This window comes from Scatophagus argus, chromosome 1 (genome assembly GCF_020382885.2).
Source record: "Scatophagus argus isolate fScaArg1 chromosome 1, fScaArg1.pri, whole genome shotgun sequence".
NCBI lineage: Eukaryota > Metazoa > Chordata > Actinopteri > Scatophagidae > Scatophagus > Scatophagus argus.
Window position 1 is genome coordinate 16,917,247 of NC_058493.1, and position 23,251 is coordinate 16,940,497.

Genomic DNA, 23,251 nt, shown 5'->3' on the forward strand with positions numbered 1-23,251 from the left:
TTTACCTGATTTAGAAAAAGAAAAAAATCTCAGGTCTTTTCCAAGCAACATGCGCAATGTAGAAAAATGTGCCATCTGTTTACTCAGTCTCCACATGTGCACTTCCATTCTTGGTTTGATGCATTTCAAAGCCTCATCAGCCCAGTACTGTAGCCACTTAAAACGTCAGGACAACACAAGACAAACTTGACTCCTCTGTTGGTTGGTTATAGTGTCTTCAAATGAACATCTCCACACTGTGCTGAGAAACAACTCACAGACAGGACGCATCTTTTATCACTGTAATGTTTATTGCAGGTTATGAGCCCACAGCAGCTCCAGCTCCTACAGCACCAGCATGGCAGGGCCGCTCCATCGGTACATCCAAACTCCGACTGGTGGAGTTCTCCGCCTTTCTAGAGCAGCAGAGAGACCCTGACTCTGTGAGTGGAACATTATACTAAAGCATGAAATATCACTATCTAATGGTGTTCGTTCCCACCTCTTATCATCTGGTCCTTTCCTCTGCGAATACACTGGGACGTTTTCCCAGGCAGAGAGACGCTTGAGCAGGAGGCCAAAACAAGCTGAGAAGGGAGAAGCTTGGCCTGTAGGGACACACAGCATGAAATCTTGCAGAAATAACGAAAGAACTGTATATTAATCAGTTCCTTAAAAAGTATGCCAAAACCATATTTACACTGCAGCCTTCAGTCTCAGTGAGACCATCACAGACTCACTGAGTGTGAGTTGACTAATCAGCAGTTTCAGTCAAAATATGTGAGACTGAGTCTCACATATTTTGTTTACTTTAGCAGATTTTTGTGTCCACATTTTCCCATGCACTTTCTTTTGGTATTAATGCAGCATGACAACAGTCATTAATCTGACATCCTGCTTAATGCTCAAAATTGTTGGGTTTGCCCTAAAGGCTACATGCTGGAGAGGCCAGTGCCAGGGTTTCATACAGTCACAATCTGGAAATCAAATGTTATTCTCTGACTTGCTGCTTCTCTTTCTGCTTTTTTCGCACCATAGGTTTGAGGTTTAAGAGACCAGAATTTTAATCCACTTTGTAAAACCAAAGCCAAATTTTCTCAGTTGAAAAGTTTAAGGAACAGAGTACCGTATATTATTTTTTTAAGGCAAAAACACTCTCCATTCACATCGTCAATTTAGGTTGATTGTAGTTGACTTTGATGCAGAACTATTGCCTTTCATGCGATCGAGGACTTTCATTCATGCGAATGTAATTTTCTCATATTATTTCAGTCAATTTTAATACGTGGGATAGATCAACCTTGGTCAGAGTTTGAGGTGTCGCAGCTTTCTTGTCTCTAATAAAAGTCAAACCTTAAGTTATTAGAATTTGTGTGAAGCAGCCTGCCATTCCCAGACTGCTGCAAATACAAATGAGGGAATTTGTACATCATAAAGTCAAAATAAATAATGATAAAAATCATGCAGACAGTCGACTAAAAAGGAACTTATTCTAGCAACATCTTATTATGGTGGTTATTTGTCATATCTGGTTTACTTTGTTTCAGTAAACCATTCTGTGTTGATGACTTTCTGGACATTAATATGCAATACTGTTATAGATCATTTTATGAAAATCTTTCCTAATCAAAATAATACAAACTGGAAAAAACACCACCGTTTAAAGTATTCTTCTAATACAATGTATTTACTCTTTCCAGTACAACAAGCACCTATTTGTACATATCGGACAGACAAATCATTCCTACAGTGACGCCCTGCTGGAGTCGGTGGACATTCGTCAGATTTATGACAAATTCCCAGAAAAGAAAGGAGGACTGAAGGAGCTGTATGGAAAAGGTCCCCAGAATTCCTTCTTCCTTATAAAATTCTGGGTGAGTACAATTTGTCGGCCGTATTTATGAGTGTCATGTAAAAGAGCAGTGTTACGGCTTGATTGCGTTTTACACACACTGTGAATCCTGTTCAGTAACGTTCTGTTCAGGTTTGTCTTTAGTGATTGGGTGTAATCAGGCTACACAGAGAAGATTGCTCTCTTAATGTTTGCAGAATGCACTCTGCCGTATTTGGACTTGCATAGCAGGAGAGCTTTTGATCAAAGCACTCGCTAATTCAGTGTAATGTCTCCAAACAATGGAGTGACCTGGTTGCACTCCTAATGGCTGTTTAAACATTGCATGTATTTCGTCCCTGATGCAAAATGCTAACTAGCGGCAGCCAACAAAGTAGGACCGTATGCACTTGGACCAAGTCCCCTCAAATTCCTTTTGAAGTGACCGGCCAATCTAAATTTCAAATGAAAGACAGAATCTGCACAATAATGAATGTATAACTGCTTTGCTTAATGAAGGAGGAGAATGTTGTAGGAGGATGTCTCCTCTTTTTGTATCCGTAATGAACAGGATGTTCTGGCCATAGAAAGGTTGCCCTCCAGCAGCAGACCCGTTCAACCTTGTAAATCAGTCTTTTAATGTAACTTCATTTAATCCTCTTTAGTATCTTTCCAATATGGACACATTTACATGCGTATTCAGATGTGGCCGAGATCTTCTAATTTGACATGCGATGTACATGTTCTTGATCAAAGTGTGACAAAGAAATTGTTAATGCAGAATTTAATTTGATATGTTTAGCTGCTACGTTTAAACCCAGTTCTGACTTTCACTAAAAGGCCAAGTGAGGACATGTGCCTTAATGTCATACTACACTGTATACATTACAGGATGGGATAACAGGAAAATAAAATATCTGCGCTTGAAAATCCCACTACCAGTCAATATAATCAAAATTTAACACAACAGTAAGAACGTCTCAAATATAACCTTTATTTAATCAGTTAATCTCAGAGGTGTAAGTTATCAAAAGACAATGTGAAAACAGTAAGCAATAAGCTTAAAAAGGAGTTCGCTCGTACCTTCTATGATTTTAAGCTTACTGGTTATTTGTCCAGTCCACAGCTTTACTGTTTTGATTCATTCTCACTGCTCTCACAATGTCAGTCTCAATCTCAGCCAGTCTCTAAAAACCCAATGTACTTTAGCATGTTCAGCACCAAACAGACACACTGAGGGCCCAATAAGCAACTTCCAAAACTTGAGCTGCACCAAACTGCCTTTTTGTTGAAGCCTACAATTTAAATGGAAAACAAGAGCAGTGTGGTGCGTTTTTTTTTTTTCTTTATTGTTGCTAGGCAACAACCAAATCACCTTGCCCTTAGCTTACAGTGATTTTGCTTTGAAGTAAACTTGCAGACCTTTATCTCTTTGTTTTGAAATTAGAAGTAGTTTTATCTACCTTATGAGCATATATGTCTTTGCCTACCTAGTGCATAAAGATCTGATTAAAAAACAGATGGGGGGGCTTCAACGGCTTCAACTGAGCACACAGTACACTGAACAGAAGGGAAAGGAGATCCGTGTGGGTACTTGAGACCCTCAGAAAGATGAGAATTCACAAGGAGCCACACCAGCTGTTCCAGGAGTTTCACCTGGATGGTAATCAGTTCAAAGCTTATTTCAGGATGATTCAGGGAGACAATCAGCTGTCAATCGTTGGGTGTAACATTAGACAAATGGCCATTAACTACATGGACCTACTGAGTGGCTAAACATTAATTTGCGGTAGTTTATGTCTGCTTTGACATCAGCACTATATTTCAGGTTACGTTTAAAGCGAGCTAACGTTACCTTAACACACACCATGTATACCACCAGTTAACTGTTAGTTAAGCTAAATAAATGAAAACAACTTATCCAAAACCTCAAGTGCCCCTCTATTATTAATAATTCATTATAAAGTCAGAAAGAAAATACTTTGGCTGGGAATTTGGTGGGCGGGCTCTGATAATTAGAAGTTTTCCTCCTCCTCCTGCAGTCCCAATTTGGTAGTCTGGTTTAATTTCACTCTTAAAAACTCAGGAAAAACTCAGTATGTCAGCATGGCTGTGCAGCAGCACTAACTTAAAACTATATTCAGACGGCTACGCTGGTCCCTGGTGATTGGTTAAGGAGACATCAAGCCAATGAAAACATGCATCTTTGTAACCTTAATAAATGTCTTTCAACAGGATGAAACTGCAGATTTACTGCATACGCGTGCAGTATTCATGTTTAATCAACATCTTGATATACCACACCTGTCAGTTGGATGGATAGGTGCTCACGGACGGCATTTAACCAATTTATGCTTAAAATGTGAGAGAAACAAGTCTTTTGTGTACATAAAAAGTCTTTCATATTTAGAACTTCTAAAAGGAGAAAAACTAAAGTGCTGAATTTAGGATTTTGTTGAGTGTACAACTATTATTCTTATTACCATGACTGAGTATAATTTATTCCTGAAAAACGACCATAAATACAAATACTAAACTCCACTGAACATCTTTTTTTTTTCTCTGGCTCCCAGGCTGACTTAAACTGCAACATTCAAGATGATAGTGGATCTTTCTACGGAGTCACTAGTCAGTACGAGAGCTCAGAGAACATGACCATCACATGCTCAACAAAGGTCTGCTCCTTCGGCAAGCAGGTGGTCGAGAAAGTTGAGGTACGAACTCATGTCTTTGCGTCCTGTCAATCAGAACAATGAACTGTCGTGTGCTTTCTTTTATCTCACACTCCTTTAATTATTTTCTCTTTTTCCACAGACTGAATATGCACGGTTTGAGAACGGACGCTTTGTCTACCGGATAAGCCGGTCTCCCATGTGTGAATACATGATCAACTTCATCCATAAGCTAAAACATCTGCCAGAGAAATATATGATGAACAGTGTGTTGGAGAACTTCACTATCTTATTGGTAATCACCTCACTGACCTGAGTGGGCGAGATCCCTCTGCAGGACTCTCATTCTTCTTTGTCTCTTTTGCTGTCAGAGTGTGTTGGTGGCTCCAGCTGGTATTGGGGGAGGTTGACGGGGCCTTGAGATGAGCTCCTCTTTCTGGTCTTACATTGCTCTCATTCCACAGGGGATGAAACACAGTGTGAGGAGCCTCATTATCTGCAGGGGAACGGGGAGGATGGGGTGGGGGGCAGGAACCCCTGTTATTAGCCATCATGTGGGGTCTTAAAGGGTCATTCACTGCTGCAGAGAAAGAAAAAAATAAATTAAAAAAAAAAGACTGGCATACACTCATGTGGGGGATGCAGACGCAAAATAGAAACCACGGCCCAAAAACATCTCAAGGCTAAGATGATCATAAAATCCATCTTATCTTTAAGCTTAAGACGTGTTCCCCGGAAGCTTTGTGATTTAAGCTTTGCACAAATGATTGTACATTAATGAATCTTTCTGTTCAAAGAAGGCTAAGAGCATCTTAAGAAAATCTGAAATCTGCAGGAGGAACCAAAAATAACCTCCTCCTGTTCTGTTTTTCTAATTTTTGTTGCCACGTTTATTCTCTGTGGCTGATGTTATTTTTAACACAGAGATTGGCCTAATAAGCATTTAAGTATACCCAGTTACTCTGAAGTCTACTCAGCATTCTCTTTCGAGCCACAGAAAGCTGACATTAAGAAGCTTGAACATCATGCACGTCCACTCACTGTTGAGCACTTCAAAATTTAAGGACATTTGGGACGCTGTTAACTTCTAACATTGACTGTTATCAGTAAACAGGCTCGTGGTCCTGCGATTCTATACTTGTATTTGTTGTTAAATATGCCAACTCACTTTTTTTTTTCTCTAATTCGCCACATGCATTACTTTTCTACTAGAAAGTGACTGTCTCTTGTCTTGCAGGTGGTGACGAATAGGGACACCCAGGAGACACTGCTATGTATGGCGTGCGTGTTTGAAGTTTCAAACAGTGAGCACGGTGCCCAGCATCACATCTACAGACTGGTAAAGGAATGAGAGGCGAGCCCCCCCCCCTCCTTTTCATAGACTTACCAACCTCAAAACAAGTGGCAGTGCCTCAACCCGAAAGCCACATCTACAATTCTTTTTGGTCATGGTGTCAGGTGAAGTCAGTTGTTATAAATTTGTTTTAATATAAAGTGTTTGTTATTTGACTGCAGCTGTGAATTGCGGTACAGTTGTTTTATGTTTAAATATGGGAATCTCGTTTAAAATATGTTGAGTTGGTCTCCGTTTGGGTATAAATATGTTCGTTTTTAAAGGATTGACTAGGTTAATTTAATTTGGTAAATGGAAATAATGTGTGTCGTCTCTTTCTGCTTTGTTATGTGGACTAAGATATAAAAAAAAAAAAGGATGCTGGCCTTTTTTTATCAGCGGCCTGATGTCGTCTGTGTAATTATGTTCGAGTGTGTTTTGTATGTCTGTAGTTCATAATTTTGTGAGCATACATATTGTCGATATACGGACATGCACCCACAGCCAATAGATTTTCCAAAGAAACTAAACTAACACTACAAAGACAGTTGGAAGAAAGTGGTCATGAATATTGCAAAATTACTGCTATTACTTTTAAAATAACTCTGCTGCCAGTAGTATATTTATCCCTGTTGAAGCACTCCAAGTCTTAGACACTAACAGAATGAATGCACTGTGAAAATACGGCAAACATTTTGCATCTGCTCCATTAATGTAGGAAGTCTTATCACCTGCTAAGCATTTCTGTGCTGCAAGCAACTCTTTGTGACAACTGAGAGGAGAATAATTAGGTTTAAGACAGGTGAGACTACTCCTTAAAATGACTCCGACTTACATCTTGTCCAAGAACACTTTGTTCCCCTTGCTGAACTTGCCTTAGTGATGCTTGCTGTTTTTTATCTGTTAGATCTGCGGTATTAGAACAAGTTCAGATAATCATAACACTAGAAATCACTTGTAGACAGCAGGCCTTGTTCAGTATGCTGTGGCCCCAAATCTCCAAGCCAGAGTGTTGCTGCCTTCACACCATGTTCACATGTTTCTGTGGCCTACACTGATTCTCAGCCTTAAACATGTTATAGCTGTGTGAACTCCAAAAGATGCCACTAAAACTGTGATCTCTACACAGGAAGACTCTTTGCTCACATTGTGTAAGAAATTCACAATATTATCTGCCAAAGTGTAGATGTACAGTGCCTTAGCATATATTCTGAAATTACTGGTTGCTTTGTTTTAAGTCAAAAATCAGTTTCATGGATGAATCAGGCAAAAATAACTCACCAGTTTTACACTTGGTACATAATCACATCTGAGAAATCATAGTTCTTATACGTGCTACACTCCTAGAAATGCGATTTTGTTCTTTTTGATGTTAAGTGGCAGTACACTTGTGTTAATTTAACAGTTACAATACAGGTTATATTCTTACCTAACGCTGTAATATATTCCTAGAAGATCAGCCTTTTTCAAAGAGTGTACTTTAAATACAGACTGACTGCCTTTCCTGTTATAGAAGACCAAAAATAGAGATACAGTCAATCTTTGTCGTGTCCTGCATGGTAGCAAGGAAGTGCCTTTGGTTTAAAATTTTCAGCTTCAAAAAGATCAAACAGAAATTAAAAATTAAATGTTGCTAGACCAAAAATGAGACATAAGTGAAACCAATCACCACATTGCCTTTTTAAAGGATTGTATCGACAGCAGAGGAAAGCTGGTTACTGGTAAAATAAATAAACGATATATTCATTTTTATTTCCATTGTAAATTGATTTCACAAATTATGTATAAGAAGAAGAAAAATATTTCTTTGCTTGAGGTCAAAATTGAAGATCTGCTGACAATGTACAGCCACTGACTGCATGCAGGATGTCAACTCACAGAGAAACACTGCGGCTGTCTTCTATAGAAAAAAAAAACAAACACTTGCAGGTTCAAGTGTTCTTCAAAAAGTTGTTGGGTTTTTTTTGTTTATTTTTTCAAAACATTACGGTTTTCTCTTTCCCGCGACTGCACGCTCGCACGATGTGAAAACAACAGAAAACATTAAACTGTGTGACCGCTGTTGATGCAGACACGGCTGTGACGCCAACGAGGCAGGGACCGACACAAGCTTTTATCGTTATCCCTCAGAAGAAAAAGTGACAATAATTCTGACATTACAAACCGTTTTAACGTGGTTAAATCTGAAATTGTTTTCAAAACCTGTTTCAGAAACAGACTTTTCACAACCGCTGATGTGGACGAGGCCGTCGAGGTTAATACTTTTCACCGTAAGGACCATAGCTACTCAAACATTTACTGTTTCCTACCAAAAGAAAAAAAAGAGAAAAAAAAAAGAAAAAAATTATAATCATCTAAAGTATTTTAACCGAAGAAGCTCTAAATAATTGCAGACAGTGTCTCTGGTGGATACAGATAAAGTCCAATCATTCAGTATTTTGCCACAGTCCTGTGGACGCAGTGGAGTTTTAATAGGCTTTTTTCTTATGTTTACCCTGTGTATCTGGTCACATTTATCGATTACTTAGATGTTCCTGTTTACTTATTGTACTTGTATACAGTTGTACTTGGTTTTGTGATGACATCGTCTGTATGTTGCAAGCCCAATAAGATGGTAATGATGTTGCTGCTGCACTGCTGGTACATTGCGACATGTCGTTTCAACACTAAAAACAGCAGGACTGATCTTTGATGGCACGAATGTCTAGTGGACCATTTGAAGAGAAAATGGACATGTTTTTAAGAAAAAAAAAAATCAGCTAAGTTGAGGAATCCTGCGACAAACATATCAGCAGTTTAGCTCTTGTTATTTGTAATTCTGTCGAAGAGTAGGTACTGGTACCTTTATCTTTTCTGACCATTTTCAGATGGTGGCTTTAAGTGATTTTCCACATAGCTCACATAGTTATCATACACACATTTTGGGTTTTGTGTGCAGACTTGTTTTTGTAAAAAGGTGCTTTGTACAAAATTATATCTTGGCTTTTCTTGGTACAGATGTGTGATATCTTTTCGTATCCATGGCAGTAAAAAAGTGTTGGAGCAAAGGAGAGAAAAGAAGCTCTGTTGTGTTTCTGTGTTCTGCATATGGTCTTGTCTTTGCTCCGTAACATTATGATGCCTTCTTGATAACAGTAGATATTTTGTAGCTTTCTAGATACTTTGTATGTATGCAATATTGAAGTTAAATAAATCTGAAAAATATTACCTGCTTTTGTCATCACTTCAGTCCAACATCGCTATATGTTTACTGATGTGCCGTCCATTTAACTTTGTCTGCACAAACCTCAGATCAACAGCAGATGGAGCCTGTCACTTGCTTTATATTTAAGTGGCCCATCACTGTCTCTCATATGTAAGGAAGCATTTTTAATGTACACCACTGCAGTAACAGAAACGACCACCAGAGGGGGACACAGTAAACTGCGTTGTGTAAGTGAAGTACAGTCAGACACTACAGCCTTGTAATCAAAATACTGTGCCGAAAGCAAAAATAGTGAAGATAATAATAAGCAAACAATCATTTTTCTGACCTTTTGAACCACATACTTGAGAGGATAATGTGTTCATTAACTAAAAATGAAAATATTAGCCTGTTTTCCTTTACAAACTGATGAAAAACAAACAAGAAACCAACATTAATAACTTAGATTTGGTTGTGCTGATGTATAGCCCATTCAAAACAACAGCTAACAATTCATGCCATGGGATTTTCTCAAAAAATTCATGGGACCTTGCAAAATCATACAGTTCTACTCCAAATACTTTTTGAGTGATGAATTTCAATGATTTTTTTTGTTAGTGTATTTTAAGACACCATAATTGCTAATTTTCCACTCGACCGAGCTGCAATTTGTACGAAACATCCAAGAAACCTTAAACGTTAAAGATAATTTACAGTGAGTATTCACTTAAGTCACTGTTGCAGAATATTATACAATAATCACATTTATAATTTCTTAATTATTTTAATATTTTTTTTTACCTGAATGAAAAATTGTTAAATTTCAAAAATGAATACCTAAATATAGCTTTAGAGGTGATAAACACACGTTTTGAGATATTATGACTATTTCCCAAGACACATTATTTTAATTTGGGTCTCAAACTGCCCCCTCCAGAAGCCAAAAAAAGTTAATGCCCAATCTATCAATCTTTGATGATAGGAGGAAAAAAACCTAATCAAAAAAGGATTTCAGTTTTAGTGGCTCTTTGCCCCCCAGTTTGAGAACCACTGGGTTAAAGCAAAGATGAAAGCTTAACCACAGTGACTTTCTGCAACACACACAAACACAGACACACTAATCCACTAAAGCCTCAAAAACAAGACCAATCTGTAAGACTGCAGAACGTGCATACAAAAACTGACACACCCCTTAACACCGCCCAAACTTTTGATAAAAGCAATAGATGTTCATTATAATGTCGTTGGCTTTATTTGCCTGAGTCAAACAGGTCTGCTGCATGGACACATACAGCAGCACTGACAGCAAACCTCCAGGTAAAGTCTGTTTTGTCTTGAAGACATAAGAGAGCAGCAGTTTGCTCACTTGCTTTACAATCAAAGCTCATGAGTTCAAAACTCACCAAGGCTGAAATCTGAAAATGAAAAGGAAATTAAAAAGATAATCAGCAAAGAGCTGACAAGGTCAAGATGATGAATTCTAGTAGTTCTCTACGCAGCCTTTTTTAAAGACATCACTTGCCTTTAAGTATCAAACACAGCCCAATCAAAGCGGCACAGTCCTATCTGACACTTTGCACAACGGTTTGCTAATACTCAGCCATTATTCTGGAGTAATTCAGCTCAATGTTTCCAACCCTCCAGGTATCTTCACCGTACACTTTCAAATCTCTGACCAGTTGTGCATCTGAACATGTCCTTTAGACCACCCAACATCTGTGCCCGCTCACTCATATCAGCAGCAGCAGACTGACCCTGAATATTCATATCACTGTGAACACTGAAGTGTAATCCAGCAGGAGAGGCCACCACTGATCCACTCAAGGTTCTCAACGTGCTGGATTTTATCTTTGTGTCTCTGCCACGCAGCCTTGATGTCTGCAGCGAGGGTCAAGCACCGTCACTGTCTGCCCCGCTAAACTTACTGTTGACTACATTTCTCACAAACACTAAGGCACATCATGTCATTCACCTTCACATCAATTTTTTGAGATGGTGAGCCTTTTAGAGGTGGCACATCACCACAGAGACAAGAAGAGAAGACCAAGACGGGACACGTCCCCTCATGAACGCACAGAACAAGATGATGAGGAGGAGGAGGAGGAGCGTCTGGAGGAAGATTACAGTAAAATCAGCAGTTACTCATCAATTCTGATATCAGTCAGAGTCTGAGCTGTCCCAAAAATACAGTCTCTAAACATGTCATTAAAAAAGAAAAGGCTTTTATTAATGTTGGGTACCACTTCCTCCCTCTCTGACTCTCTCCTGGAAATTATAGCAACAGGTGACCAAATAAAACACACTCTTTCCTTTAATAAAACTAAGCATTTCTCTGCCCGGTCAAGGTCTAGTTTCCTTTAGACATTTTAATGGAGAAATATAACATTTCAACAAAAAGGAGTCTATACAGTGATATCACCACAAAATAAAAGTCCAACATGCGTCAGACTGTTCAACTAGTGATCAATACTGTATAATCATCACGGCTCCAGCTATTGGCTCATCCAAACACAACATCACACATCACGGTATAAAGCCATCTTTACTGAGGCTTTGCGGTAGTCACGTGATCACAGCAGCGCGCAGCAAAGTGTTTCTTGTCTTGGACTCGGGAAAGTGCACCGAGGGACACACGGACCTCCAGACGTCCCAGCAACTTCTCAGATGCGTCTGGGACGCAGCGCGCATGCACACGGGGGACATGAGCGTGCACTGCTGCGCTTTTCTCTAGACATGAGGATTTGAATCTATTTTAGGAATGGCTTCATTCTGATTTATTTTGGTTTTGTTCATTTATGAGCTGTACCGTTTAGCAGACGTGTATGATGGAGTCGGAGGAGAGCAAGATATCAGTGTGGGTCTGCCGAGAGGAGAAGCTCGTCTTCGGCTTGTCAAAGCGCACAACCTGCGCTGATGTTGTCAAAGTGCTTCTGGAAGACCAAAACTCTCAACGCGGCCTCTCCACAGCTTCGCTTTCCGGATGCTCACAAGCTTACTGCATCGTGGAGAAATGGAGAGGTTTCGAGAGGATTTTACCGAACAAAACAAAGATTTTACGGCTTTGGGCGGCGTGGGGAGAGGAGCAGAGGAACGTGAAGTTTGTGTTGGTGAAAAGCGAGGCGTCTTTGGCGAACCACGGAGCCCGGAGCGCAGAGGCGCGTGTGGTGCTCAGCAAACACAGCCCCTGTGTTGCCAAGGGGTCCGCGCGGTCTCCCATGGGTGGCATCTCACCTGAGAAACAGCGTCGGATTGTAAGGAAAGCATTCAGGAAGTTGGAGAAGATCAACAGTAAAAAGAGGGCGCAGGCGGCGCAAAAAGACGCATCGTCTGTGGAAAAGATGGAAACTTTGGTACATCTTGTGATTTCTCAGGATCATACAATACGTCAGCAGATTCAGAGGATTACAGAGTTGGACGCAGAGATCGAAAGGTACGAGGCCAAGGTGCATCTTGACAGAATTAAAAGACACGGTGTTAATTATGTGCAGGACACATATTTAGTGGATGCTGCTGCAGCAGCTTCGAGCCGAGAGGGAGACGAACTGTGTCCAGCCGAGACTCTTGCAAAGTTTGAGGAGTACGCCCGACGGTGTGACGAGGTGGTCAGACTGCAAGAGGAGCTGTGGGAGCAGGAAGCCCTCATAGACACCATCGCGATGCAGGTGCAGGAGGAGCTGAACCACCGCTGGATGCAGCGGAGGAAAGAGGAGACGCGGGGCGCACCGGCCCTGCCCCTCACCGACGCAGACCAAACACCAGACAACGAGCCGCTTTTGGAAGCAGAGAGGATCAGAACACAGCTAGATGCAAGTTTATACATCGGTCTGCGCCTTGACACGGATTTAAAGGCTATTAGGAGCGATTTAGAGCTGACCCAGGAGATTTGCGCGGCGAGGGAGAAGGAGATGAGGGATTTGCTGGAGAAAGTGGACAGTCTGGACGTGGAGGAAAAGACAGACAGCGAGGAGAGATGCAGCCACGGGACGAATGATAAGACGGGGATGACGAGCGCTTTGGAGAGGAAAAGCGAGTGGGTGGAGCAGGCCAGGGGTCTGTCAAAAGCTCACAGTGTGAACGACGACGACTCAGACACTGGTTTAAGTTCTCTGCACAGTCAGGACTCGGACAGCCACCCCGTGTGGGAGTCACTGGTTTAGGGTTTTACCAGGAAGGTCGCTAATCTGTCATTTCTCACCTAGAAAAAGAATGAAATCTGCAGTCTCAGGGATTCTAACTGAAGCAAACCAATATTCACTTTACTATTTACACAATGACAGTGACTGAACCCATCTTTGTATGGCATCATGACAATCCTCATATGTTCCTATATTTTATAACTTTCTTCTTAAACTGGTTTAAGAGCTGTTGGAGCTTGTTTTCTCACCAATAAAGATATTGCTTGGACACAAAAATTAATCCTGTTTTTGTTGGTAAACAAATTACTTTGTCACTCTGTTAGCTGTTGCTCTTCTCTTTTTGCAGCGACCCAAAAACTGCCCATAACAAAACTGGAAAGTGACATTTAGAATCTTTTTCATCAATCATGTTTGATTCAGGACTGCAGAGCGCGTGAGATGAAAAGTATTAAATACGACAACATAAGCTGATCATTTCCACAACCGCTGCCATGCTAATACACACCTCAGAGACGGCAGCCAAAACACAAAGTCAAAGGTCCTTGGGATTATTCTGCGAGCGACATCTCAGCTGCGTCTGTAAAAGACAACCTCTTTGCTGTGAGTCATAATAATATCTGAAGTCAAAACGGTGGCACAAAGCTCACAGAGCAGGTCTACATCCTGGGACTGGAAGTGACCTCTCTTACACACACACACATGTGATAGGAAGGTACACAGAGTGAGACACACACTGCCAGAGTGTTGTTCCTCATCTGAATCTGTGTGTTGCTGCAGAATGATGAAGTACATCAAGAGAAAATGGGGGTATTTCATGTTAGTCAGAGCTCTGAGACAGCAGCACCGTCCCCCAAATGAAATACAGTAAAGTTCAGTTTTGAACTCTGATGTCTTATGAATCTCTGCTCTGTCTTTGCAGCTTTGGTGGTGGGGTGAAAACCAAACCTTCAAATCCCCAAATCACCAGGAACAACACTTATGTAAAGACAATTTCCAAGTCAGCTTAGCAATTACGAGTGTGAAGGTTTTTAGTTGGATCACTTCGGTACTTTACGGTTATTTTACATCGAGATTTACTTTCCGTTTGATGACACACCGTGATGCAGTCTGCACATTGCATTTCCATGGGGTCCTGAAGAAGAATTTCTACTCATATCTTTACTAAACACATCAGTGCTGGAGGAGGAAAAACTCTGATCAGTGCCTCCCTGGTCACTTGCTGCTGCGTACCTCACAGTGAATGCTACCAAAGATGTCCGGTCCAATTGTATTCTAAATAATTATGAATTAGGTAGTCAGGGGCCTGTATATGTTAATACTGCTGTTATGAATTAGACAAACCACATGCACACCAACCCTGTGCTCTGTTTATATCCAGTGCAGTAAGGCACAGTGTGTTACATCCCTGCTGTGCCCTGCAGCCAATGAAAAACACCTTCCACTTAAGTGAAGACAGAAAATGTGAGACTGCTGTTCATTCCTAAAGTTACTTATTGGCAGAAAAAGGTTTCTAGGCTCAGTGCTAGAGGATTAAAAAACAAGAACAATACTAGAAACAGTGTTGAGTTTCCACTGTTAATAAATCCGCCCCTGTGAAGCTTTAAAACAGAATATCCAGTGATACACAAGACAACACAAAAGTATACATTACTCCCTGTGTCCCGAGAGTTCTGTAACTACTTAATAGGTGTATCGAATTATTCAAAACCACAGGTACAATAAAAGATGGGCAAAGTGGTTTCTCAGCATATACAGTGACTGAGTGACACAGCAGCAAAGGACGTGTTGCATAACTTTTGGGGACATTTGGGGGAAAAGTTTGCGTTTCCAGTGTACCTTGTTACACAGTGATGCGGTGTTGTTTCGTTTTACAATGATACTTTCGCTCTGGTACTCCTCAGAAACTCTGCTCATCACTTTATATATAATGACTGTGGTGTCCAGGCAGCAAGACGGTTCTAAGTTCGAGTCTGGGTCCTTCTGTGCTTTTCCCTGTGTCTGCGTGGGTTTTTTGTCCGGGTACTCTGGTTTCCTCCCACAGTCCCAAAAAAACATGCAGATTAGGTTAACTGGCTACTCTACATTGCCCCTAGGTGTGAGTGTGTGTGTGTGTGTGTGTGTGTGTGTGTGTGTGTGTGTGTGTGTGTGTGTGTGTCTCACAACCCTACACAGATAAGCAGATAGAGATTTTTCTTAAAACAGATGCAGATTAAGGTGTTGTTAACTAGTCGATTAATCAACTATTATACATCATGTATTACAGAAATTTTCGAAGGAGCTGCTGGCATATTTGAGGTCCTCTCAATAGAAAGACATGCAGCATTTGGCAGGTTCGTGGCTGAGACAGTCAGACATGATGCATACTGTGGGTAAAGACAACGGCTACGTTCATTAGGCCTGAGAGGAGCTACACAGTATGACTCATTTGGATATTAAACTGTCTCTCTCGTCACACTAAAATTGATTTCATACTCTCAGTTTCTCTGAATCTGAAAAAAAGACCTCCGCAAGAGTAAAGTTCACTAATGTCACGAGCCAGATTTTATTCATTCCAGTCTCTGCATTCTGTTATGCAATGTTTTGTCTGTTCAGAAAAGACACAGATATAATCCATAACTCACAGAACAAGCGGCCTGTTGTGTTTATTCACTACCGGAGCAACAAATGTGTCCTACAGAAAGCCAACATTACATCACTACCTCCAAAGTGAGACACATCTCTCCAGCCCGTCAGCAGCATGAAACCACCCACTGCTCTTCAGATCGAACAAAGCTAAATCTAATCACCTTCAACAAGCAATTAAAAGGATTTTGCTGCGCACAGCAACTGTTGTCTGATTACGGAAAACCTTGTGTATAATTTTCATGTTCACAAATTTGCTCATATGCTTTGAGACACAGTTCTGTCAGCTATCAACAACAGGGGAAAAGTCTAACCTTGTGCTGGTATTTCAGATGAATGTGGTCCATGAAAAAGGACGGCACCTTGACACTCAGCAGCAAACAGATTGCCCTTAAAGTCTGTTTTTGTGGCCAAAACACAGAAGTCCTGCCACACAATAGTGAGGTCTGAAGCTCTTCTGTACTTGTAGGGACCCTTACTCAGCAAAATGCATCTCCATGCATCCAACCTTAACTTTAAGAAATGCAACCACATGCTGTGATCCAATTCCAACACTAAATGAAGACCATTCTTGGACCACAAACAGCTGATGACCAGACAAAATCTCCTCAGTTTCCCATAACTCAAAATGGTCTTCAAAAAGAGGGAAGCAGGCTACAAGAAAAAGCACACACACACACACACACACAAGACACCGTAAGGATCTTTGTTCTTTGAATTCAGGACAGCATCATTGTCAGACAAGAGGAAGTACTATATTACAGACTCTGGGAGGCAGCCTGCCTGCCTCTTGACACACACAGCAGCACCCTCCGCTCTCACGTGGCTCCATTTTCATTTCCCACTTTGTTACACAGGGGAACATAAATTAGCCTGACCCGACAGAAGAAAAATTCTCTACGTGCAGCATTCTCAGAGGACAGCATGAGCACACTGCCTGTCTTTTGTTTCGCAGGTGAAGTCTGTGTGGAGTGTTTCCCACATTGCTGAATGGGGGTTGCATAAATGTCAAGTTTTGATTATGTGGAGTGTCCCCAGAACTCTGGAGCCACTTGAGAGGAAATTCAGGAATCTGAAGTGTCCTTCTCTAAAGCTTTTCACTAGGCTGGCTTGATTAAAAAAAGACAAAAGGTTTTGAGGAATGTGAGTCACAAGTTTTCTCTGCAGCCTGTCTGATAGCCTTGGCGTCTCCATTATCACAGAAGTATATCCAAGATTCTGTCGTTTATGTCAACTTCCCAGCATATAGATAAAACAAAACATGTTCACAGCTCACACTCTTGTGCTCGCTAACAGAAACATGCCTGGCCCCAACAAGGAAGAGGTCACAGTCTTTGTTCTGGGGTCATCACAGGGTTCAGTGGTCATATTATCAGAGGTTAAAGTTATTGAGGCATCGCTGCCATCTGACTCTTCTTGTCGGGGGTGTTGGGGGGTGAGGGGTCATGAAGGTGAACAGTAGGGGAATGGGAGTCGATGAAGGAAGCACACTTTAAGCAGCGGGGCTCCCTAACTCATGTGGTGGTAGCAGAGATCTCTGCACAGCCACTAAATCATTATGTCACTTTCAGTTGACTCCATAAAGATCTCTGAGACGCTTTCCATGAGAAAACGAGATCCTGAGGATATTCTCTTCAGAAGAGACTTCCACATCAGCAGGTAAGTATTTAATTCACTATAGTTTACCTGGATGTATGTGTGTATATTTCGTTTTCATTGTATATCATGTTTTTAATATTTCATACACTATAGTTTCTATCCAATTTTCTGTTTTTAACAACTTGTTCGATTCCTATAAATATTATGTCCTGAAATGCTGCAATACTTAAATTTACCCCCTGGGGATTAGTAAAGGATTATCTGATCTTATTTCTTATGTTGATACTTCAAATGTTTTCTTGTTAAAACCTCAAATGAGTTAACTTAGCAGCAGGTCAAAATCAATGAAACACTTTAAGAAATTTGGATTACTGGTCAGCATTTTTCTTGATGCAACCAGAAGCTGCTTCTATGAAAACAGTCATTTTTAATGCTGCCAGAAGTGAAAATTCTGTTGCTGTAAAATGTACTTTAAAGGCATCCTGGAGGCCCAGTGGTAACGCAGTGTTACCAGTTCTTCAAATGTTTTGTATTTATGGTCATTCATACTTTTCTTGGGTTCTCGCCTGTTAGGAGTAACCATGCACGTTTTATGCATAAACTCAAATGACGGTAAAGTTTTTCTTTGTGCTTAGAATTTGTGGTGATTAGTAATTCACATGACTATTGTTGGACTGCATAGCCAGAAACAACCTCCAGGATCATCCGGCTGAAAGGAATGAAAGAGAAAATCCAACAGTCATTTCAAAGCAAGTACACACTGTGTTAAAGGCATTTAGATTTTCTGACTGTTTCATGTGATCTCTCAACTCTTAAAACTGCCTTAAATGTATTAGGCACAAAAATGCCTCTGATGTGGTGAAACATGTCAGCGCTACTTCAAACTACATCAGAGTGTCGAGTGGAAGAAAAATCACCTCGTCAATTTAATTACAATGAAATGTAGTATTGTTTCCTGTCATCAAAGCCAATTCCCTGCATGTCATGGAAAGAAATGAACTTCTTTTAATGTCACAACCTGCCAGCTCTCTCTAATCCCTGGAATGTGTCACTTTGTGTTCCTGGGAGCCTTTGTTCGGCCTCAGAGAGTGATCTGCCATGAAGTCACTAATGAAGGTATTGACTCAAGAGCCCGGACTTCAATACCAGCACTGAGGTGTGAGCCACTCAGAGAGCACTTGGCCTGCTGCTAACAGACTGGGGCTGCCAGTGTGCGCTCATTAGACCTCATTGTGCCAGTGGCAGGTGTGTTAATCCTGTAAGGCTGGGTGCTGACCCTGGGACCTCGTCTGTGGGATACTGTACAACCTCTTTCCAAACATCTCAAGGCCTGTCACCTCCTGTAGGAGCAGACGTAGCCCAGTTCTGTCACCAACAGGCTCATTACCCGCCAACAACCTTCTTCAGAGGAACTGAATTACAACTAATGGACTGACAAAGTATGGGACTATATTATGCTACTCTTGCTACTATTTTTTCCCAATAAAACCACGATAACTGGTATCCTTGAATCTAAATAAACCATGCAAAGTCATTCATAATGAATCAGCTGTTTTTTGGTATAATTCACATTTGTGAAAATCAAGCAGGGCAGATAAAACAGAAAGTCGTTGTGATTTCATCTGACAGTCGTGTCTCCACAGCAGACACAGTCTTTTAAAGCTCTTGAAACAAAAACGAATGACAAGTAAGAGTAAAGTGAGATTTTGGACACTTGTTAACCATCATTAATTTGCTATATTGTGAGTACATTTTGACACATCTAGCAGCTGAAATTGTGGCATCCATCATGTGGTCCTGCTGCAACACTATCAGTACTCTCTTTACTATACTGTTTTGTGATGTCATGCTTAAGGCTAAACCAGCTAGTCTACTCAAGTGGCCGTAAATTTACTGTTGGGATTACTGTTGTGTATTATATGCTGAATAAAGAGTGTCAGGAATGGAAATGGGTGTTGGCCATGAAAATCTAATGTTTTACCCTGTGCAGTGCATCACGGTGGATGACAATCGCACCAAGGCTGCTTCTCGACCCGAGTTCCTGTGCCAGTTCAAATGTCCTGGAAGATTTCAATGTTGGGGGCAGCGCAATGATACACCACATCACATCTTACAAGTGTTAAACAGCTCCAGGTAATCTGTGGCAAATTGTGTCACACCCATAAGAGAAGACAACAGAGCTGTGTATGTATTGCAGTCCTGCATATTGGCTCAGTTATCTCCTCCAACAACACACAGTCAGTTTCTTATCGTGCATTACAGAGGATTTCATGGGTGTGCGTGGTGTATCACTTACAGAAAAGCTCATCAAGATGTCTGGGTGTTTCTGAAATTCACTGAATTATCTTCCACTCCTTAAAAGTGAATGGATTCTGCTTTAGGCAAAAATCACAAGATCTTTTCTTCACAACAACTGCTGTAACCTCCCCCTTCTTATCACCTAATAGGAAAGTTTGGTTTCATGTACAATGGGAATGGATTGTGTTGCAGTACTTTTGTAGGTCACACCGTCTTTCCTTCTGAAAAACACACACACACACACGCACTGTGTACAATGGAAGCTGCAACAGGACCAAAACAGCAAGAAGCATGGGACAAGTTTCTAGTTTTGTTGCACCAGGTCAGTGCAAGGGTTTGTTAAACACATTTGTTAATGTGAACATTTCATCACAGGCACATCTAACATTTCAACTCAATGTGAACACTATGGCTGCCAAAACTGTCTATGCATCAATACTTTTTCATTACCATGTGTTTAAAATGACACCATATCTGTATTTGATGGTGCTCACTAACTTATGTTTGTATTTATAATGCATTTCTGAAGAGAAATGCTTGACCCTTTTTAAGCAAAAAAAAGAAAAAAAAGAAAAGCACTGTAAGTAAAAAGCTAGACTTAAGGATAAATGTCATGTAACTTGTTAAGCTCAAAAAGCAAAACTAATTTTTAATGTCAGTGACCTCTACAGTCTGGAAAATTCAAACACAGAGACTTAAAACAGACACAGATATGGGAGAGATATATGGAGCCTCGATTTGGAAAAGACTTCAAAGTGTAATTTTCTTTCAAGGCCCTCTTCGTCCTCTTCTCCCCGACTATAACCCTCTCCAAGGTGACTCTCACGCTGCTGGACCCTGTTCCACAGATTAAGAGGCAAATCAGACCCATGAAAATAAATTTACCAGCTACAGGACCTCACTAAAACAGCAATCTGGCTTTTCCCTTCCAGGTCTATGAGCAAAATAACTCCAGGATTGATTCTGATAAAAGACACATCATCAAAGATCATATGTTCACCCTTTGAAGTGAGGACCTGCTCTTCGGTGAAATTTCTCTCCACAACCAAGATACGACTGTGAATACAGAACATCAGCCAATCTCTTAGTATCCCTCCTTATGCTACATGTCCCAAGCCAATCACTTTCAGAAACATGACGATAAAGCTTAAAATGCTCAGAGAACAGAATTTAAAGAAACGCTGGAAAACTGCTCCTCATTCGGAAAGAGGCATCTAATCAGTGTGCAAATAAGAAATAAGTAACTTCTTCCTGATCATTATGTGCAGGCAGAAGAGCGCTCTTGACACTCAAGCGGAATACAAAAAAAGGCGAGGCGTATTACGAGGTGAAAAGGAGCATTGTCCAAAAACTAGTCATCTGAACATCTGTGGGAACCCAAACAAAATTAAACTGGACTCTAGTTGTGCTGACTGGAGAAACTCAATTAGAAAAAAGCTTAAATTAATTTTGCCATTGCTTTTCTTTAAAACAGTATACATGGGAGTTCTATGTTTTTTTGACCAGCATTTATGTGAGCTGCTGTAATTGTACTATAATATCAAAGTTTTATTTCAGATCCAAAAGGTAAATAGTAGGAGGACATTTTCAGAGAAGTGTGGCACTTCTGGCACATTTAAACCACAGGGGGTACACTGAGGCCAGCTGTTGTTTACGGGTGAGACGGTAACATGAACTCTGAAACTAAGTGCTCATTTTAGCAGTTTAAGAAGGCAAGTCAGGAAGGTGGTCGAAAGAAATTATGCAGAAAGTAAGACAATGTGTCAACATTTAAAAAGCAAACCTGATACTGATGGGTGGACATTTACGATAGAGAACAGGTGGCATCGGAAAAGAGACAACTGACATATCATAGATATGTGTTAATGCATCCTGCATCTGTAGATTATTGTCAGTTAAATGTGGTGATATCTTCAAATTGTTTTCTTTGTCTGACCAATTGGTCAAAAATCCCAAAACACTGACTTAACTGTCACATATAAAACAAAAAGAAACTGAAAATCCTCACAGCACTAAAGCAGCTGGAACCAGTAATTTTGACTGAAATATTACTTCAACCACTAATCATCTGAACGATTAATCTTTTCAGCTCCATATAAACATAAATATAATAAATATAAAACTGCTAGGCACAAATTAATGCTAAATACTGAAAAGATCCAAAAAGACATTTAAAAGTCAGTGTAAATAAATATATCTAATACATGTACATGTACCTGATACATGACACATAACAGCCTACAAGGCCTGAAGTCCTCTACTTAGGTATTAACTCTCATTCTGAGTAAATAATAATATAATAAATTCTCACCAGCAGCAAGCAGCCTTTCAGCACAAATCACGGCCCATCAACAGGTCACTAGACAAATCCAACCTTAAAGCTGTGTGTCCCTCTCACTGGATATTTGAAAACAGCAGCAAGAACACACAGGCTTCACTGTCCAGACAAATCATAACATCACTGAGAACAAAGCAGTTTTCAAAGCATTTCACAGCACCAGAGACAGGCACAAGGTGTAGCTTATTGGACTCACTTCATTTAAAGTTCACTTTCGTCTTCTTCGAGGAGGACATACTTGTAAGACCCATTGGACGTGTTGCTATGATGGCCTCGTCTTCTCTCTCCATGTGTGCTAGCTGATTAGCCAGTCTTTCAAAAAGGAGACGATAACGTTATACAGGGAATGAACGTTAGCCGCACTCAAACGAGCTAGCTTGTTTCCTTTAAATGATGTTACTTACTCTGTAAATTCGGCTTTTGTGAAGCCAAAAGTCCACAAGTTCACATTACAGTTTAATTTCCTGTCTCACTGTGCATTCACAACGTACTGACAGAGATCACATCCAAATGTTTGATGATTACTGTTCAGTCACTTTTCACTTGGATTCACCTTGATTGACTACACGCCATTGTCTCGCCTGCAGTACCATCTGTCACCACATAGGCCGACTGACATTGACCAGCTATTACAATATGAAGGGGCGCTGTTTCGCTCATTTGAAGAAAGTCCATGAATACCAGGAAGATTTTTACTAAAATTACACTAGGCCTAATAGCCACTTTAAACAGTAAGAGAGTCCTGGCTTGCTTTGACTTTTTTAAAAGATGAAACTAATTATAGTGTATGTTATTATTTATCATCCATTTATTTCCAATTGTCTTCTATTCATGCTATTTAATAGGAGCTTGTTCAACAGTAGGTGGGGCTTTCTAATAATCATCAAGATGAAAATAGTCATGTTTGACTCTGTGTTAAAAGTGATTTACTCAGGCACACAGATAGTAGGATTCCTGTTAGTTCACTGGCTGCTTCTTCTGTCTGTCTGTCTGAAGGTACAACAGCCTTGTTTAGACTTGTTTAAACGTTTAGGAATTTAACAGAACACTATAACATTATGATGAATGTAAAGTCTGCAAACAGAATAAACAAAATGGGTTAAGTTAGATGATAAAAAAGTAAAGAGTGAAAAATAAAACATTCAACTGTGTACAACAAATTTTATTATAAGATTGTGTTCTGACTAATTTTTGATCAGATAAACCATGTGATTCAGTCTCAACAGCTGCATGGTTTCCCCCAGCGTGACTTGGACAGA

At 40.4% G+C, this 23,251-nt stretch overlaps 2 protein-coding genes and 1 long non-coding RNA gene across 10 annotated transcripts in view; 2 read left to right on the top strand and 1 right to left on the bottom strand.

Annotated features, from left to right (window-relative positions):
* Nucleotides 1-9,022, top strand: part of tead1b (TEA domain family member 1b) — a 45,394-nt gene extending 36,372 nt beyond the window's left edge. For all 7 annotated transcript variants that reach the window (XM_046387530.1, XM_046387539.1, XM_046387548.1 and 4 more), the window contains 5 exons: nt 298-422; nt 1,680-1,853; nt 4,384-4,524; nt 4,625-4,777; nt 5,720-9,022. In XM_046387530.1, coding sequence (XP_046243486.1) covers nt 298-422; nt 1,680-1,853; nt 4,384-4,524; nt 4,625-4,777; nt 5,720-5,833 — 707 coding nt within the window. In that variant the 3' untranslated portion in view covers nt 5,834-9,022. The remainder of the gene's footprint in view (nt 1-297; nt 423-1,679; nt 1,854-4,383; nt 4,525-4,624; nt 4,778-5,719) is intronic.
* Nucleotides 271-22,609, bottom strand: LOC124058391. 2 transcript variants are annotated; one of them, XR_006843248.1, is made up of 5 exons: nt 22,397-22,609; nt 22,189-22,304; nt 4,786-5,062; nt 482-587; nt 271-395 (listed from the first exon to the last, which is right to left on the bottom strand). It is a non-coding gene; the product is annotated as an uncharacterized LOC124058391 (long non-coding RNA). The 2 variants fall into 2 exon arrangements; XR_006843242.1 differs by having other exon boundaries at nt 4,795-5,062; nt 22,397-22,608.
* On the top strand, nt 11,459-13,519 carry rassf10b (Ras association domain family member 10b). Its single transcript, XM_046387599.1, has one exon. The coding sequence runs from the start codon at nt 11,822-11,824 to the stop codon at nt 13,154-13,156; it is 1,335 nt and encodes a 444-aa protein (XP_046243555.1). The 5' UTR covers nt 11,459-11,821; the 3' UTR covers nt 13,157-13,519.
* Nucleotides 22,610-23,251: the final 642 nt, after the last annotated feature.

Coding starts and splice junctions, on each gene's coding strand:
- rassf10b (XM_046387599.1), top strand. CDS start 11,822: ATGATGGAGTCGGAGGAGAGCAAGATATCAGTGTGGGTCTGCCGAGAG.